The sequence below is a fragment of the Pristiophorus japonicus genome, chromosome 3 (genome assembly GCF_044704955.1).
Source record: "Pristiophorus japonicus isolate sPriJap1 chromosome 3, sPriJap1.hap1, whole genome shotgun sequence".
NCBI lineage: Eukaryota > Metazoa > Chordata > Chondrichthyes > Pristiophoridae > Pristiophorus > Pristiophorus japonicus.
In genome coordinates, this window is record NC_091979.1 from 41,983,617 (window position 1) to 41,997,387 (window position 13,771).

At 42.3% G+C, this 13,771-nt stretch overlaps 1 protein-coding gene across 3 annotated transcripts in view; it reads left to right on the top strand.

The window, feature by feature from the left end:
- The first annotated feature begins 328 nt into the window (after window positions 1–328).
- The window catches only part of cacnb4a (calcium channel, voltage-dependent, beta 4a subunit), a 287,970-nt gene continuing 274,527 nt past the window's right edge, over window positions 329–13,771 (top strand). For all 3 annotated transcript variants that reach the window (XM_070875297.1, XM_070875299.1, XM_070875298.1), the window contains exon 1: window positions 329–660. In XM_070875297.1, the coding sequence (XP_070731398.1) occupies window positions 616–660 (45 nt within the window). In that variant the 5' untranslated portion in view covers window positions 329–615. The remainder of the gene's footprint in view (window positions 661–13,771) is intronic.

Consider the following 13,771-nt stretch of genomic DNA (forward strand, 5'->3'; position numbering starts at 1 on the left):
CATGCTTCAGTTGGCCTACCAATAGGAATATCCAACAGGCGTGTTCTGCATGTAATTTCCATGCAAACATAAAGGCAGATTAATTGTATATCTCCTGGTGATGATGTCAAAATAAGGATAAGAAATTGAATATTTGCGACTGGCTGAACACGGATGTCCCTGTACAAATAGCTAAAAATAACTTGCTTATCTAATGCAGAAGGAATTTATCAAATCTCTTTAGGAGGTGAAGAAGCTTTTTCCCCCCTTACCATCGGCTCCTCATCTACAGACTAGAGGAACAAAGGCTGTTCTCAGCTGACTGGAGTCTAGCTCAGCCAATCAGAGCATCCCCTTCTGGCCGTGTCATCAGGACCTGATGAGGAGAGGATGCTTTTTATTCTGTAGTTGAAAGGCAGAGAAATGCCAGGTCTGAGCAACCTCTGGGGATAGCCTGCTCTCCATGATGTGAATGAACAGCCTCTCTCTCTCTTTGATTCTTGACTGGGCTACGCATCTCTGTAACAGACATCAGCAGGCACCGGGATCCTGGGCCTCCTGGCTTTCCATTTGCAGCCAGACTGACATCTTTATATTCTGTGGTGTTTATCAGCAGTGCTGGTTTATCAGAGCTCCATGTACGACAATCTGTACCTGCATGGATTCGATGACTCGGAGGCGGTGAGTATATGTTGTGCGAGTGAAGTGGTGAGAGGGAGGGGATTAGAAAAGTCTAGCGAGCAGCACACAGAACATTTAAAAAAAACAAACACTGGTTGCTATTTCTCTCACTGGCAGATATTCCTTTTAATTCAGTGACACCTGTAATAATCCTCCATTAAAGCTTGCATTGCCAGGCAATGATACTGTAGATATATGTGGAGACTGGTGGCTTGCCTGTGCTGTAGTCACCAGCAAACCTTGTCTCTCGCTCTCTCAGCAGCAATAACAGAAAGCAACAGCAATGGATAGTGTCTTCGCTCTGTCAAGCTTTAACAACCTCAACCCGACAACTGCTAGCATAGTGTTTGGAGTGAGAGAAAAATAACAGAATAATTAACTTGCGTGCCCATTGAAGTATTTGAAGTGCTCATTTATTTTTACCAGTTCAAAATCCAAAGTTAAAATCCATACTGTCCCCTGGAGGAGTGTGTGTGTGTGTTTTTCTCAATGGACGACGGAGCACTGCGCTCCAGCAGAATATTGCTTCCAGCACAAGTATGGAGGATGCTTAGCGAACATAATTTTCACACAGCTGGATCCTAGTATGCTTTAACCATTTTTTATGGTAAACTGTGGCATTTGAATGAGAGTAGGATGAATAGCAACATGGTACTCATGATAAAGCTGTATTTTTAGTGATAGATCACATTTGCTGTTGGCTACTTCTGAGATACAGTTGACATGAAAGGCCAGGATCGAAATAGCTCTATAGTGTTAGGGACAGTGTTTATGGTGCCTCCTTTATGTTGATAAATCTTTTGCTCAAGTGAATTGTGTGCCATTACTTTTCTTTTCTCGACAGAGTGCAGCTTTCTTTTCCCTGGTTTTAAATTGGTTAATTATTTGGATCCACAATGTACCTTTCACATCTTTCAGCCTTTGCTAAAAGCAATGCGCAATCGAGGTTAAAAGTAGTTTACATATAAGCTCATAATGGCTGCTTTTGACAGCAGTTACTCCTCTCCGTGAACACTATTTTTAGGAGCTGTGCAAATAGCATTGCTTCAGTGAGAATATTTTACATCAGTTCTCTAACGGGGAGCGACCCTGAGAGACTAAGTAATATCAGAAGTTGCCGTATGCTCCGAGTGTTATAATGAGGACAATGCTACACAACTAACTTCTGTTATAGATATCATTGTTGGATATCTTTGTAACCCATTTAGTAGCCCATCCTTTGATCGCCACTTGCTCCTAAATCTGAATGCTACAGGTGAGCAATGAGCAACATTTGCTTTTTCAATGTTTCTTTTGTGCCACACGTAGTTCTATTTTGAAGTAAACTATTGGATGAGGACGAGATCTCACCTCGGGTTTCCTGGACCATCCAACGTACTACTTCGCTCGTAAATGTGCCTAAAATTAATTTTTACTGAACTTTGGTAAATTTGAGGTAGAAAAGTTCAAAATAAATGTAAATGTTAGCTCTTAGTTCAGTGAGCATTTGTGTCTGGTGATGAGGGTGAAGGGATGGTTGCTTATAACGGCAACAGCCTATACTGTTACCTGCAGTGGTTGCATTATATAATGTGACTGCAAACTGCAAGCCAACCACAGCCTTTTGATATTATTCTCGGGAAGCTGAAACTGTGCAAAGATAAAACTATTTAAAAAAGGCTGACAGATTGACATGAAACTGTTGTATTGGATAAGGAAGACTTGCATTCATATAGCACCTTTCATGACCTCAGGATGTCCCAAAGCACTTTACAGCTAATTAACTTTATGAGCTGTAGTCACTGTTGTATTGTCGGAAACGTGGCAACAAGTGGATGTACAGCAAGGTCCCACGAACAGCAATGAGATACTGACCAGATAGTCAATTTTAGGTGTTGGTTGAGGGATAAAAGTTGATCAGGACACCAGGAGAACTCTCCTTCTTTTCTTTGAATAATGCTATGGAATTTTTTACAACCGCCTGAGAGAGCAGATGGGGCCTCGGTTTAACGTCTCAGCCGAAAGACGGCACCTCCGACAGTGCAGCATTCCCTCAGCACTGCACTGAGGTCTCTGGACAAACAAGTTTATCAACCTAACAACAATCTCTGCACTTCAAAAATAATGCATGTGAAATGCTTTGAGAATTTTGGATTTGTTAGAGTTATTTGGAGAAATTATTTTAGTTAAAGAGTAGTTTGCCAGAAGGAGTTATTGAGGCAGAAAGGCTATGCTTGAACTGTATAAAACACTAGTTAGGTCACAGCTAGAGTACTGCGTGCAGTTCTGGGCACCATATTACAGGAATGATTTGATTGCCCTCGAGAGGGTACAGAGAAGATTTACAAAGGTGTTGCCTGGACTGGAGAATTTTAGCTATGAGGAAAGATTGGATAGGCTGGGGTTGTTTTTTTTGAAACAGCGGAAGCTGAGGGGTGACCTAACTGATATGTATAAAATTATGAGGGGCGAAGATAGAGTGGATAGGAAGGACCTATTTCCCTTAGCAGAGGGGTCAATAACCAAGGGGCATAGATTTAAATTAATTGGTAGGAGGTTTAGAGGGGATTTGAGGAGAATTTATTTCACTCAGAGGGTGGTGGGCGTCTGGAACTCACTGCCTGGTAGGGAAAGAAAGCCTCACCACATTTAAAAAGTACTTGGATGTGCACCTGAAGTGCCATAACTTACAAGGTTACAGACCAAGAGCTGGAAAGTGGGATTAGGCTGGATAGCTCTTTGTCAGCCGGCACGGACACGATGAGCCGAATGGCCTCCTTCTGTGCTGTAAATTTCTATGATAACCATTGCATCGTTTAAGAGAGAATTGGATCAATATTAGAAAAGATACAATACGGATCCATGGGGAGAAAGCAAGGCAGAGGTTTTAGTCCTGAATTGCTCTAGCAAAGAGACACAATGGTCTTACTCTGCACTGTCGACTTTTATGGTTTAATATCTCTCTATACATTGGTTTATTCACAATGCAAATAATTTTTGTAGCTAAACTAAAACTCCCGATAGCATCCTTTTTAAATGTGTGGTATAAATTCACAGAATCTTACAGCACAGAAGGAGGCCATTCGGCCCATCTTGCCTACGCCGGCTCTTTGAAGGAGCTATCCAATTAGTTCTACTCCTCCGCTCTTGCCCTACAACCTTGCAGTGTTTTCCTTTTCAAGTATATATCTAATTCCCTTTTCTATAGCGACAATAGAATTTGCTTCCATCGCCCTTTCAAGTAGTGCATTTCAGATCATAATAATTAGCTGCAAAATAAATTGTCCTCACCTCCCCTCTGACAATCACCTTCATTCTGTGTCCTCTAGTTACCGAACCCTCCTACCAGTGGAAACAGTTGCTCCTTATTCACTTTATCAAAACCCCTCATGATTTCGAACACTATTAAGTCTCCCCTTAAATCTAGGCTGACACGCCAATGCAGTACTGAGGGAGCATTGTACTGTCGGAGGTGCTGACTTTTGGATGAGTCGTTAAACCGAGGCCCCGTCAGCTCTTTCAGGTGGACGTAAATGATCCCATGGCACTATTTCGAAGAGCAGGGGAGTTATCCCCAGTGTCCTGGCCAATATTTACCTCTCAATCAACATAACAAAAAAGCAGATTATCTGGTCTGTATCATATCGCTGTTTGTGGGAGCTTGCTTGTGTGCAAATTGGCTACCGCGTTTCCTACATTACAACAGTGACTACACTCTAAAAGTACTTCATTGGCTGTGAAGCACTTTGAGACATCCAGTGGTCATGAAAGGCGCTATATAAATGCAAATCTTTCTTTCTTTCTCAACCTAAGAAGAACAACCCAGCTTCTTTAGTCTCTCGACATAACTGAAGTCTCTCATCCCTGGTATAATTCTGGTAAATCTCCTCTGCACCCTCTCCAAGGCCTTGACATCCTTTCTGAAGTTTGGTGCTCAGAATTGAACACAGTACACCAGCTGAGACCTAACCAGTGATTAATAAATGTTTAGCATAAATTTCTCATTTTGGATATATAAAGAAGAACTAGTGTTGAAAAATAAGGCACTGATAAATCAGATGACGGAATCCATGGGTGTTATGGCCTGATCATACTCAATCGTGTATTTGGTGGGAAATAACCACTTTCTGTATTATGTTCTGATTCTCTGTATCTAATATTACAGTCATTGAGGTATTTCTTTAAATAAAACAAATGTACCAACAATGAAAAAAGTCAGAAAAGTATGAAAAATATTAACTATAAGCAGTAGCCATTGATAGGACGGGAAGGAAACAAATTACCCATTAAGCTTGGGCTATTTTTTTACCATGGTAATTCTAATTTTTCAAGCCTAATTGCCGTGCTTTCTCCATGTTGCTACATTGCTACACCACATTGCTTCTAAGCACATCATTACGTCTCATTTCAAGTATGGAACAAAACAGGCTCAATACAGTTTTCACTTTATGTTATCCTAATCTTCTTCTTCTTTCGTATGATCGTAGCAAAAGTAAATCAAATGTCAATATTTAAGTTGGATATCCAGGCCAAAGCTTCCGGTGTAACAGTGTGGATATCTTGCAGGCTGCCTGCAAATTTCCTCCGAGGGCAGTGCTCAGTGATGTGTTCCAGGGTCTGATTAGGAACTTCTAATGACTTACCAAAGTGTCATTCTCTGTAGCAGACAGGTTACATTCTGTTTGAACCCAAATAGATACCAGTTTGGGCTTCAAACTGAAGTGCACAACATTTTGGAGCCAAGTGTGTATATTCTTTGATGGTAATATCTTGAAATAATTTATTTAATGTCATAAAGCTACATGTAATTGGTTATTAACACGTTAACAATTCCAAGGCCTGACTGACTAAACACTTAATTTGCAAGGGAGAGACTGGAACAAATCCCCTGGGTGCATTGAATTCTACTGAAGGTATTTTTTGTTACCTGGAGGCCAGTTCAGCAATTGTCTGTTTTGATTGCTGGAGGTAACAGGAATTGATTCCAGTTTCCCATTTTAGCACCACTTAATTCACCATTGTGATATTTATCTGATCTACCCAGAGAGTGGTTAGAATGTGGAACTTGCTACCCCATGGAGTAGTTGAGGTGTAGAGCATAGATGCATTTAAGGGGAAGCTGGATAAGGAGATGAGGGAGAAACAAATAGAGGGGCATGCAAATATGGTTAGAAAAGTAAGGTGGGAGGAGGTTCGTGTGGGGCGTAAACTCCGACACAGACCAGTTGGGCTGAAAGGCCTGTTTCTGTGCTGTAAATTCGATGTAATTTTATGTAATCTTGGACTACCTACCTCACAGTCTCATTGAGAATTAGTGGCAGTTGTGGTGAATGAGAAGACAGGTTCCTGCGGTGGGCTTGTCTAATGTATAGGTTTCAAACTGGGGTCCTCAAGATCATCAGACAACTCTTTATTCCATAATTTTCAGTATTGATATATTTGCATGTTATTTTTGTTGCTGCATACTAGTAAATATCACCCTGTGTGGTGACAGCATTATTTTCTTTTGGGCATCTCCTTTCAAAAGTTACTATAGTCACCTGGAATATGCCACTATTTGTGGAGGGGTCCCCTACAGAGAAAGTTGAAAACCAGTGGTCTACTGGAGATCGAGATTGAGAAATCCCACATTCATTCCACTTTTGACCTAATAGTCATCCGACAGAAATGTTACCTTGGGTGACCAGACTAAGTTTGAACCCAGGTGCCAGGTATACAAGGATGTTGTTCAATAAAAGCTTTACAGTTAAAGAAAGAACAACTGGCATTTATATAGCGCCTTTTGTGATCTCAGGACCTTCCAAAATACTTCACAGGCAATTAAGTCCTTTTGAAGTGAATGACCGACTGTAATGTAGAAAAATGCAGCGCCCAAGTTGTGAGCACCAAGGTCCCACAAACAATATGAGATAAATGATCTGTCTTAGTGATGTTGGTTAAGGGATAAATGTTGGCCAGGATAATTTCCCTGCTCCTCCAAAAGTGCAATGGGCTGATTTATGCCCATCTGAGAGGGCAGTCAGGGCGTCATTTTAACATTGCATCCGAAAGACAGCACCTCTGACAGTGCAGCACTCCCTCATTATTGCACTGGAGTGTCAGCCTAGATTATGCACTCAAGTCTCTTGGCGTGGGGCTTGAAATCATAATCTGCTGATTCAGGGGCGAGTGCTACCCACTGAGCCAAAGCTGATACACAATAAATGGAAAAAAACCATGCATATGTCAGCACTGATGGGACATTACTGCAGAATGGTTTTTAGATGGCTAGCCGCACAGTGAACCGCTCAAACTTGAATTTTATTGAGTCCTCTAATGGACTCAGCCTGTGCTATCCAGCTATTTCAATTAATTCTACTCTGTTTTCCAAGAATATTCTGAAGATTCTCATCTCCCTTTGTATTTTGTGACAATTAATCCGTGTAAAGGTCAGAGAAAGGGAGCAGCGCAGTGAAACACATTAGCGAGTCACTTACAAGAAAAATTACATTAAGGCCATCTTTTTCGGATGGCCTTTAACAATAGGACTCTGAGGCTCTCGTCCTGCAGCCACCAGTAACAATTTGGAGCCAGTGCCATTCCCTAAGGGAGGCGAGGTTGCTAACTGTCAACCATCTACGCAGAAAAGCCCATGTTCACAGGTCCGAAACACACTAAAAAAAGTCATATTTATTTCCAAAAAGCATTCGATAAGGTGCCCATAAAAAGATTGTTACACAAGATAAAGGCTCATAGGGTTGGGGATAATAGATTCGTATGGATGGAGGATTGGTTAACTGACAGAAAACAGAGAATAGGGATAGATGGATAATTTTCTGATTGGCAGGCTGTAACTAGTAGGGTGCTGCAAGGATTAGTGCTTGGGCCTCAGCTATTTACAATCTGTATTAATTAGGGTATATAGGGTGTAATATGCGGAAATGTGAGGTTATTCACTTTGGTAGGAAGAATAGAAAATCAGAATTTTTTTTAAATGGTGAGAAACTATTAAATGTTGGTGTTCAGAGAGATTTAGGTGTCCTCACACAGGAAACACAGACTTAGCCTGCAGGTACAGCAAGCAATTAGGAAGGCAAATTACATGTTGGCTTTTATTGCAAGGGGGTTGGAGTACAAGAGTAAGGAAGGAAGTCTTGCTACAATTGCACAACACTTTGGTGAAACCATACTTGGAGTTCTGTGCACAGTTTTTGTTTCCTTATCTGAGGATGAATATACTTGCCTAAAAGATGGTGCAATGAAGGTTTACTAGATTGATTTCTGGGATGAGAAGGTTGTACTATGAGGAGAGATTGAGTAGGTTGGGCCTATACTCTCTGGAGTTGAGAAGAATGAGAGGTGATATCATTGAAACATATAAGAATCAGAGGGGGATTGACAGGGTAGATGCTGAGAGGTTGTTTCCCCTGGCTGGAGTGTCTAGAACTAGGGGGCACAGTCTCAGGATAAGGGGTCGGCCATTTAAGACTGAGATGAGGAGGAATTTCTTCATGCAGAGGGTTGTGAATCTTTGGAATTCTTTACCGTAAAGGATGTGGATGCTTAATTGTTGAGTAGATTCAAGGCGGAGATGGATAGATTTTTGGATACTAATGGAATCAAGGGATATGGGAATCGAGCCAGGAAAGTGGAGTTAAGGTTGAAGATCAGCCATGGTCTTATTGAATGGCAAAGCAGGCTCGAGGCCGTTTGGTCTACTGCTGCTCCTAATTCTCATATTCTTATCGAGGTTAGTTGCTTCAGCATCTGAAAAAGCATCTAAACCAATTGGAGGCTTTCCTCCAAGTATCTCTGTAAATGTTTCAGTATTCCACATAGTCGATCACTACCACTTAGCAGTACTTGGGATACCTGTGCAGGCGTTCATATTAAATTGTTTTTGCTTTACTTGCACACTTTATCTGCTCGCTCATGATGTTAATGTATTGACATCTCTGGATCAATGGGCTCAATTTTCCCCAGTGATCCGCGCCGTTTTTTTTGAGCAGGCTGCTTTTTTTGGCCTAAGTTTCCCTGATCAATTTGCACCAGTGTAACTCAGTTATGATTTTTTTTAGGCAAGTTTTTTTCAGCCAAAGGGGGCATAACCTGCCACCCACACCAATTCTGGCCATTTAGGGAAGTTTGGCCAACTGAGAGTTACACCAGTTCTTCTTAGGCCAGCGTATGTGGCCTCTGCAGAAAAACCTTCTGGAGAGTGAAGGAAATCGGTGCAGGTAAGGAAATCGGCGCAGGTATGTGCAGCAGATGCCCGGACAGCAGGAGAGGTAAGAGAGAGGGGGTGGAAGCCTTTCGGGTATAGTTAGGTGCGGGGACTGGGAGGGAGGAAGCAACTCGGTCTGGGATAGGGACTGGGAGCAGACCAGGAGGCCACTCGGCCAGGGCTAGGGGCTGGGGAGCGGAATGGCAAGCCACTCTGGGCTAGGGGTGGGCAGGGGAAGCAGGCCGGCAAGCCACTCGGGGCTAGGGGCGGGCGGGGGAGCAGACCGGGAGGCCCTTTGGGGCTAGGGGCAGGGGAGCGGATTGGGAGGGCCTTTGGCCTGGGATAGGGGCAGGGATCGGCACCGGCATCGCGAGGGGGGGGAGACACTTTAATAATTGGAGGTAAGTTGCTGCAATGTATTTTAATGTGTTTTTAAATTGCTGCAGTGTATTTTAATGTGTTGCGAGCTGGCTGTATGTTTCACTTTGCAGCCTCAGCCCGCATTGTGTCCCTGGTTACCGTGACAACCCGATCTTTTTGGCGCAGATCAAGACTCCACCCCTAAAACTAAAGGACAGGATAGGCGTACCTGGGCCCCCAAAAAATGGGCAAAACTCTTCAAGTACGCCAAAAAAAAGCTTTGGGGAAAATTGAGCCTCAGGAGTGGAGAATGAGCTCTTAATCGCCATTAATCTGGTCATCAGTTGATGACAGGATTGATTTTGGCCGTGATGCCTTCCACCACACTCTCTCACCCTGCTACTCCTGCTTGCCATCTTTCCTGACTCGGTGAAGTGCCTTGGAACAATAACTGCAGTAAAGGTGTCCGAGAAGTCCAAATATTGCTAGCCAAATGGCCTGTTCATGCTCACTGTTTAGCCTCAGACATTGGGAATGGCTCAGGAAGATGGGAAGGAAAACAATTGAGGAAAAGGAGTGAGGAAGGCAAACAAAAAAATCAGTCCGGTAGATTTGGCAGTCGCCGCCATTACAATTGATTTTGTTTTATCCAGTTGTTCTGCTCAAAATTGCAAAAACTCACCTGCAAGGTTATTTGCATCAAGACTGAGATTCGAACTAGTGCTTTCTGATTTGGAGTGCAATGCTTTAAGGGCTAATTTGCATTGTAGTGAAAATATGTTTGCATTGCATTACACGGCACAAGTACATAACTAAATCGGCTTGCTCTGCTCTCTTTGCCCCACATGCTGTGGCTCTTCTCTTTTATAGTGTGCCATGAAAGACAGAACACAGTCAGAATTGATGTATTGCCAGGAATTGCTGAATCAACTTTAATCCCTTACATGGATGACACACATGTTGTGACAACCCCTTCCATGCCACAGTCAGAGTGGTGACACATCTTTGAAAAAAAATTACCTTTTGAAACCCAATTTCGACACAGCTGACACCAGTGAATCAGATATGACAAAAATACTATTTTGAACCTTAGTTTCCTTATTTTCCAGATTTTTATTATTAATTGTGAGGAGGATGTGGCGTTGGGATTTGAGATGCACGACCAATTCCTCCTGGGAGTCCTACTGCAATTCCATTGCATCTATTTGAAAGTCTCTTATTAATATTTATCAATGCTTATTTGGCAGCGAGAAGCAGCATTTTCTGCATTGCTCTATGCAATGCACTTAACAGTGCCTCAAGGCTCTTTGAGACACAGGGAATTGGCACCCACGCTGGCAAGTAATAATAGAATCAGCCCTGCGTCTGACATCCAGCATGCAAGCTGATGTACTGTTATAGCAAGCCCTTTCTGTTTTAGTATAATGGATTTGAACCCTATCATCAGGCGACTTCTTGCTCTGAGCATTGTACAAGAGGGCTTGTGTAAACAGTGTTTTGTTAAAACCATCAACATGGGCATCTGTTGAGAGCAAGAATAATCCACGATTCGAATGGTATTTAGCTGTTCACAGTGTATTTCTGTGCCACTCTCCTGTTAGACATTTTGCATTGTGCCACTACGGAGGTGGCGATGATGGGGAAATATTTATAGAATGTTAAGTGTGGGCAATATTTTAAACTCTTCTGAGTCGCACATTAGCTTGGACATCATCCCATTATTAATATTATGTCGGAGATGGAGAAATGTCACTGTGCCACAATGCACTGTCAAAACTTAAAAAATAAAATGTTTTCACTTATGGATGTGATGGCTGTTTAAATTTTAAAAGAAAATCAGGCTCCCAGCCAGGGAGGAAACAGCTTTTAAACTCCCACTGCCATGGCGATGCCATTTCTTTCTCCGTATAAAATCCAGGACATTAACACAAAATCCAGAGAAAAATTCATTCAGTCTGACTTATTAATGTTGCTCAGATGCTATGTTTGGTGCCACTCAAAAAATATCAATTTACCTTGCAGTGGCATTAATGCCAATGTAAATACAACAAGTATAATTCAACCCAAAAGATTTTGCACGTGGTAAAAAAAATTGCTGCTGTCTCTTCGATCTGCAAAATTATATTTGCTCTCACCTCTGCAATCCTGACAGCTTGTGAATCCTCGGTATTTGGGTTTATTGTGTCAGCTCTAATAGCCCCCTCACTGTGCTGGAGTGCAAAAGTTTGATTTAAAAATAAATGTTAATACTACCACTTCAATATGCAAATCCTGGGATCATGTGGCTTCTGACATTCTGATGTGCTTGTTCAGAAATGGCTGCCCACAGTGCTGGTTAGTCTGGCTTTAGTCTGCAGGGTATTCTGCATGTGTATATATATTTTCTAAATCTTAGGTGGTCCCTCGTATCGAGGATGACTACTAAATAAGTAACAAAGGTCAGCTGACCTGGGCCAGTCTCCAGCATCTCTCTCTGCATCTCATTGCCCCAGTCTTGCTTTCAGACACATACATCACACTCACCATCAGCCCTCTCTCTATTGGATAGCGATAGAGATTCCATCATAAAATGACAAAAACTAAGTAATGTTTACATGGCTTATTACTCTTCCTAGGGTAACATTTTCTTTTATTCGAATTTAAAATACTTCAGTTACTTCTGGGAAATGCTTTCTGTTTTTTTATAACTTTAGAAAATGTTGCAGACTGGGTACTTCTTTCCTTCCAGATCACTCTGTGTCCACTTTACTCACTTCCTGATATCCCTTCTGACTTGCTCCATTCTCCAATATCTCCTACTGCTAACTCTGAGATCCACCTTTACAGCTCGGTCTCCTGAAATAATCCTGTTATATTATTCTCGGATGTTCCTTCTGTCCTCACTGCACATTGAATGTTCCCTAATCCCCTGATTATACATCTCTGAAATTTGCAGGTAAATTGCTCCTATTAAAAATATCACACCTGTTAGATTGCAAAGAGAATTACAAGGGCACAGAACATACTCTGGGTGGGGGACTTCAATGTCCATCACCAAGAGTGACACGGTAGCACCACTACTGACCGAGCTGGCCGATTCCTGAAGGACATAGCTGCCAGATTGGGCCTGCGTCAGGTGGTGAGAGAATCAACATGAGGTTACTGCCCCATTAGTCTACTCACCATCATTAGCAAAATGATGGAAGGTGTTGTCGAAAGTGCTATCAAGCAGCACCAACTCACCAATAACCTGCTCAGTTTGTGTTCCGCCAGGACCACTTGGCTCCAGAGCTCATTACAGCCTAGGTCCAAACATGGACACAAGAGCTGAATTCCAGAGGTGAGATGAGAGGGACTGCCCTTGACATCATGGCAGCATTTTACCAAAACTGAAGCCAATGGGAATCAGTGAGAAAACCCTCCACTGGCTGGAGTCATACCTAGCATAACGGGAGATGGTTGTGATTGTTGGAGACCAGTCATCACAGCCCCAGGACATCGCTGTAGGAGTTCCTCAGGGCAGTGCCCTAGGCCCAACCATCTTCAGCTGTTTCATCAGTGACTTTCCCTTCATCATAAGGTCAGAAGTGGGGATGTTCGCTGATGATTGCACAATGTTCAGTTCCATTCGCATCTCCTTAGATAATGAAGCAGTCCGTGCCCAAATGCTCAGATCTGGAAGTTGCAATATTACTTTAGAAAATCATGGCAATAATACTTCATGGTTGGGCATAGCCATGCTTGTAGGATAACGTACAGAAGAAATATATGCTTGAGAAACAATTTGATTCATAGTCAGTCCAGTGGCAGCAGTTTGATTTGACAAAGCCAGGATTGGTCCCAAATTGATTGAAAGTTTCAGCAACCATTATTAGTTGGATCATTAATAGAAGTAGTGATGGCAGTAGACTCGATAAAGCTGAGCTGGGCTATGGTGCGTATTCTATGCAGGTGATGTTGTAGTTGATTAAAAATAGATACAATTATATAACCTGTTTCTGGCTGTGGGTTTTCTGTGCTTGGTTCTACTTAAGATAAACCAAAGCCAGTTTTCAACTACAAATTTTATATCTGCGAATTACACCAAAAGTTGCATTTTGCATAAGAAATAGAAGCAGGAGTAGGCCATTTGACCCCTCGAGCCTGCTCCGCCATTTAATAAGATCATAGCTGATCTGATGATGGGCTCAGCTCCACTTCCCTGCCCGCTCCTCATAACCCTTCACTCTCTATCGCTCAAAAATCTGTCTGTCTCCACCTTAAGTATATTCAATGACCCAGCCTCCACAGCTCTCTAGGGCAGAGAATTCCACAGATTTACAACCCTCAGAGAAGAAATTCCTCCTCATCTCAGTTTTAAATGGGCGACCCCTTATTACTTTTGAGTACTTTGTGAACAGAATACAAGTTCTAGGGAATATAGATAATGCAAAGTACAGACCCTCATCCTACATTTTCAAGGAGAGCTGCTCCTGCCCCTCGATGCAATGTACATTTGTTAAAGAGCTCTTGATTAACCTTTGCCGATACTAGTACGTCCATTCACCACCAATGCCTCAGCTGGGCATGAGAATAATCGATACCCATGAT